Source organism: Pristis pectinata, chromosome 24, assembly GCF_009764475.1.
Source record: "Pristis pectinata isolate sPriPec2 chromosome 24, sPriPec2.1.pri, whole genome shotgun sequence".
Classification (NCBI taxonomy): Eukaryota; Metazoa; Chordata; class Chondrichthyes; order Rhinopristiformes; family Pristidae; genus Pristis; species Pristis pectinata.
The window spans coordinates 11,960,029-11,965,253 of record NC_067428.1 but is presented as its reverse complement, the minus strand read 5'-3'; the positions used below and the strand labels follow the sequence as shown (position 1 = coordinate 11,965,253).

The 5,225-nt window shown below is 43.4% G+C and overlaps 1 protein-coding gene across 1 annotated transcript; it reads left to right on the top strand.

Annotated features, from left to right (window-relative positions):
- On the top strand, positions 1 to 3,776 carry mrpl54 (mitochondrial ribosomal protein L54). The gene is made up of 3 exons (XM_052038033.1): positions 1 to 146; positions 660 to 816; positions 3,400 to 3,776. The coding sequence occupies exons 1-3, from the start codon at positions 38 to 40 to the stop codon at positions 3,530 to 3,532; spliced, it is 399 nt and encodes a 132-aa protein (XP_051893993.1). The 5' UTR covers positions 1 to 37; the 3' UTR covers positions 3,533 to 3,776.
- The last annotated feature ends 1,449 nt before the right edge of the window (positions 3,777 to 5,225 follow it).

Sequence of the window (5,225 nt, the reverse complement as noted above, 5' to 3'; positions counted from 1 at the left end):
CGCAGTTTCGGGGCTGTGATTGACAGGCGGGAGAGTGATGGCGGCACGCAGCGGCTGGTTGCTGGGCCGCAGCGCCGTGAGTAGCGCGCTGCTCCGGAGCGGCGGCGTCCGTAGGGTGGCCGCCAGTGGCTACGCCAAGAAAGCGGGTAAGCGGGATCCGCAGCCGTCCGGCTGTGACCTCCGCCCGGGAGTGGACCCTCCGAGTGGCCGTCTCAGCCCGCAGTGTGGGGCATCTGGGCAGTGACGGACCCTCCCCGACTCATGGCTCGCAGTGGGATCCTCCCGAGCCTGGGCATGGAGCAACCCCTCCTGTCCCGTCGCCAGACGGAGCAACCCTTCCTGTCCCATCACCCTGATGGAGCAACCCCTCCAGACCCACCGCCCAGACGGAGCAACCCCTCCCGACCCAGCGCCCAGTTTGGACAATGGATCTGTTCACCTAGTCTGGACTATTGGTTCATAGTACACACCCTACCAGTTCCCATACACTCACCAAACCCTCTGCCTTTGAGACTTGAACCTGTAACTTTTTATGTTGCCATATATAAAAGGACTTAAATCTATTCTGATGTTAGGTGATTCTAAAGATGTGATGAAAGGAACAATAGGATCTTACTGAGATGATTCCAATTCTCTGGTATTTTGCTTGCATCTTTCAGCTGTCAAGGGGAGAGGTAAGATTGGAATCAAAGAGGCTTTGCAAGGTCCAGAGGTTTGTAAGGATCCTGTCACTCTGACCACACATGCTGTGGGAGTGAACATTTACAAGCAAGGCACAGACCCAGAGCTACTGCCAGACACTGAATACCCTGAATGGTAGGTATTACCCTCATTTAGACCATGTGTTTTTTTTTCTGGGTAAAGAACTGACTCCTGGATACAGGAACAATTCCAGTTCAGTGGTCCTTCTATGAGGCAATCCATTGTTGTCAGCCAAGATAAGCTTTTTATTCCAGTCCCATCCTTTATATTCCTCTAATAGTTTTGTTTCCCACTATGTACTGGTTCACTCTTCCATCTCCTCCAATACTCTTTCATAACACTTACCTGTGCACCCATGTGGAGTGCAATACCTGCTCTTATGCCTTTTTTTCCTGCTTGGCCCCTAATCACTATTTCCAGGTGAAGCTGGGATTTCCTTATGTTTCTTCCAATTTAGTATAGAGCATTCAGTGTTCATAATATAGTATTCTTTAGATTGGGGAAACAAAACAGATTGAGTAAACGCTTTTTAGAACACGTTCAGTTGACAAAGGTGACCCAGAGCTTCCACTTAATTGCCTGTCACTTTGATACTCCATCCCACTTCCATTCTAGCCTTTCTGTGTTTGGCCTATTTCCCCGTTACAATAGTACAGAATGTAAGCTTGAGGAACAGCACCTCATTGTCTAACTTGATAACATTGCAGTTTTCCCGATCAACAGTGAGTTCAATGGTTTTGGATAATCAGACATTCAAGCATGGTGATTCACATTTATAGCATTTATATTTTTGTCCTCCTTTGGTAACCTCAGATTTAATTCCTCTTTCCTCAGACATGTTTCCCGAGACATTTTTTTGTTGATCACCACCCTCTTCCAGCCAGTACCATTTTCATTTATGTCATTCAGTTTCTTCTATACTCCATCCTATTCACAAACTTTCCCCTTTATTGCTTTTGCCTCTCACCCTCTTCCCCTTTCTTGGCAACTTAAAGCTTTTTATATCTTTAACTTTTCCCTGTTCTGTTCAATAGTCATGGACATGAGACATTAAATCTTTCTGTCTCTCCACAGATGCTGCCTGACCTGCTGAGTATTCTCTGCATTTTCTGTTTCAGGTTTCCAGCATCTGCAGTATTTTGCTTTTGAATTGTATATATTCCTCCCCTTTAAACACTTCAGTTTGATTTGCTCTTCTAATTAATTAATTCCTAAAATTCTCAGAGCCCTTAACTGTCTCAAAAACAGGAAAGATGGAAGAACTCTGGGTTAAGCAGCATCTCTGGAGGCAAATGGTGTAACTTGATGTTTCAGATCGAGACCCTGCATCAGAATCGAGAGGGAACAGAAAAGATTGCCAGTATAAAGAAGTACTAAAGGGGGGGTGAGATAGAGGCTGGTGGGTGACAATGTCTAAGCACCTACCCTTGACATTCAATAGCATTACTATTTCCAAGTCCCCCACCACCAATGGGCGGTTAGCATAACGCTTTACAGTGCCAGCAACCCAGGTTCATTTCCGGCCGCTGCCTGTAAGGAGGTTGCATGTTCTCCCCGTGTCTGCGTGGGTTTCCTCCGGGTGCTTCAGTTTCCTCCCACATCCCAAAGACGTACGGGTTAGGAAATTGTGGGCATGCTATGTTGGTGCCGGAAGCGTGGCGACACTTGCGGGCTGCCCACAGAACACTCTACGTAAAAGATGTATTTCACTGTGTTTCGATGTACATTTGACTAATAAAGATATCCAATATCCGAGAGGCCACCATTGACCAGAAACTCAGCTGGACCAGTCCCATAAATACTTTATGTATAGTGGGAGTTATCTTTGAAAATTAGACAATAATATGATTGAACAGTGTCAACTTGGATTTATGAAAGGAGAAATCGTGCTTGACTAATTTATTGGATTTCTTAGAGGATGTATTTAGTAGGGTAGCTGAGGGAAGCCAGTGCATATGCTGCATTTGGATTTACAGATGTTTGATAAGGTGCCACACCAGTTGGTGAACAAAGCTGGAACACGTGGACTTGGGGGTAATGTACTAGTATGGATTACTAGTATGTACTAGTTGGTTAACAGACAGAAGTCCAAGGGTGGGGATAAATGAGTTCTTCGGAGATTGGCAGGCAGTGACTATTAAGGAATCACAAGGATCCGTTCTTGAGCCCCAACTATTTACAATCTTTATCAACAATTTGAAGGGATCCAATTTGATATTTCCTAATTTCATCAGATTGCTGTTAAAAACCTAACGAGTGTCCTTCAGTGTCCTATGACTTCAGTTTCAGGGTTGACTGGGAAGTGACCCATTAAATTAGTCACTTCACCGTAATGTACCATCTGCATCATTCCCTTGGATCATCAACAGTTATCAAAGGATGGCAGCAACAAATGTGGATTTGGCAAAATTCCCCATTGTTTTTAAAACATTATATATACAGCATACCAGGACACTGACAATGATCAAGAGCAGATAGCCAGTGTGTAATTGTTTTAATCTTCTTTCCCACTGAGGTGATCTTTAGTGCTGGTTTATGGAGGTCATCTAATTCAGCCCAGATGTGATATTAGCACCAACTGGGTCCCTGTGGATCGGTAATGCAGTTTCTCCGTTGGTCACTAGGTGGAGCTTGTTTGTTGTCATGTGCTTTGAACAGTAAATGAATAGATCTTTTTATGAGATGACTGTCTTGTAGGTTGTTTTCCTTGAACCTTGGGCCTCCAAAGAACCTGGATGAATTAGACCCAGAATCCTGGGAATACTGGAAAAGGATAAGAAAACAACACATGTGGCAACACAACAAAGAACACAATGGGAAGAAGTTCTAACAAAAATTTTGGAAGTAAGCCTCAAGTATCCATTTCACCAAAATGAAGAAAGTCTTCAAAGGAGAAAATTTGATCAGCAGTGGTCATGTGCAACAAGTCTTCAGACCAGTCATTACACAAGGAGGACCTGTGAAGGAGCTGAACTTGAGTTTCTCAACTGTATACGATATGACCCAGAGAGGGAAGCTGTAATTAACACTTGCATTGTCAATTAATAATGAAAAATAAAAAGAGCAATTTTTTAATAAAATTTTTTTTTTCCTTTCTTCACTCTGCTCCAAAAGGACGTGGGTCTGATGGGGAAAAAGTACATGCCCTGGCTATTGAGGAAGACACATACTGTAGGCTCTGACTAGAGCAGTGGTACAAGTCCTCCTGTCTTACTATTTCTAGGATTCAAGTTCTTGCTCACTCCTGCAGGGGTCCTGGTTCTCTAGGCTCATTATTGGGGTACCTGTTTTTCACGAGAATGGAAGAAAATAGGAGCAGGACACCAGGCCCCTCATGTCTGTGCTACCATTCAATAGGCTGGTTCTTGCTTGCCTATCTACTGTGCCAGCTTCCCACAAGCCCCAATCCCTCGATCTTTCAAATATCTATCCATCTCCACTTTAAATATATCTAGTGATCTGGCATCCACCACTCTTGGGGGCAAAGAATTCTGGTGATTCACCATCCTCTGAGAGGAGAAATTTCTACACACCTCAGTTTTAAATGAACAACCCCTTATTTTGCCGCTGTGTCCCCTTGTTCATGAAATATCCAAGTTTGCTGCTGATGCAATAGGTCGAAAAGTGAGTGGGGCCTAAAGAAAAAAAATCTTCAATTGTCCTGTCCAAAATTCCTCTTTCAACCACGACCAAAACATATGTTAAGTCACTGAACTGCTGTCTTGGCTCCCTTGAGTAACACAGCATTAGTAATTGAACTTTGAAAGGAACACTATATGCAAAATGTGTTAGAATGTTTCTGAAGTACCACGAGGAAACATTTAAATGCAAGCCTTTCAATCTCTTGGTTTCCCTGACAGTGAAGTGTTTGAATTTTTAACCTTTTCAACCAAAGTACAAATTTTACAGTTGGAATGCATTTTAAGTAACTGTAAGGATCTTTCTGAAGGCTGCTTTTTTTTAAAAACCTATAAAGTAACATTAATTCCAGTTATATTCTCGTGCACCTCTGCCACCAGGTTTCTCAATATGTGGGATAGGGCTAACTTGCCACACTAGCTTTACTTTCACGTTTGTGGGTGTATTATATTTGTTAGTGATGGGCTTGTGCAGGAAAATTAAGGTTAATTCCTGACTTTCTATTATTCTGGCTGTGTAAATGCTCTCCAATATTGATAAGCCAGTCGCCTCCATCCCTTATAACCATTTGTTTAGCTCTTTCTCTAGGTAGCATATCAGATAAATAGTGTGATCTTTTCAGTGATGATCCTTACGGGTCAGAGTATGCCAGGCTCTTTTGCCTAGTTCGTACTGTCAGGTCAGAGAGTAGATATGATGAAGGAACTTACCTCAAATTGTATGGGCAAGGGAGAAGGGCAAATCCAGTCAGAGTCCACTCTCCTACTCTCAATGGATGTTGAGCTCGATCGTGATGGCCATTCTGACCACCCATTCTGTCCTCTCCTCACAAAAAGGTCAGCTAACTCAGCACAGAACTGCAATTAATCCCAAGATCAGAACCC

Bases quoted from the DNA above. Each gene is read 5' to 3' on its own strand.
- mrpl54 (XM_052038033.1), top strand. From the start codon at position 38: ATGGCGGCACGCAGCGGCTGGTTGCTGGGCCGCAGCGCCGTGAGTAGC. The intron at 147-659 runs GTAAGCGGGATC...TGCATCTTTCAG, and splicing joins TGGCTACGCCAAGAAAGCGG to CTGTCAAGGGGAGAGGTAAG. The intron at 817-3,399 runs GTAGGTATTACC...ACTGTCTTGTAG, and splicing joins GACACTGAATACCCTGAATG to GTTGTTTTCCTTGAACCTTG.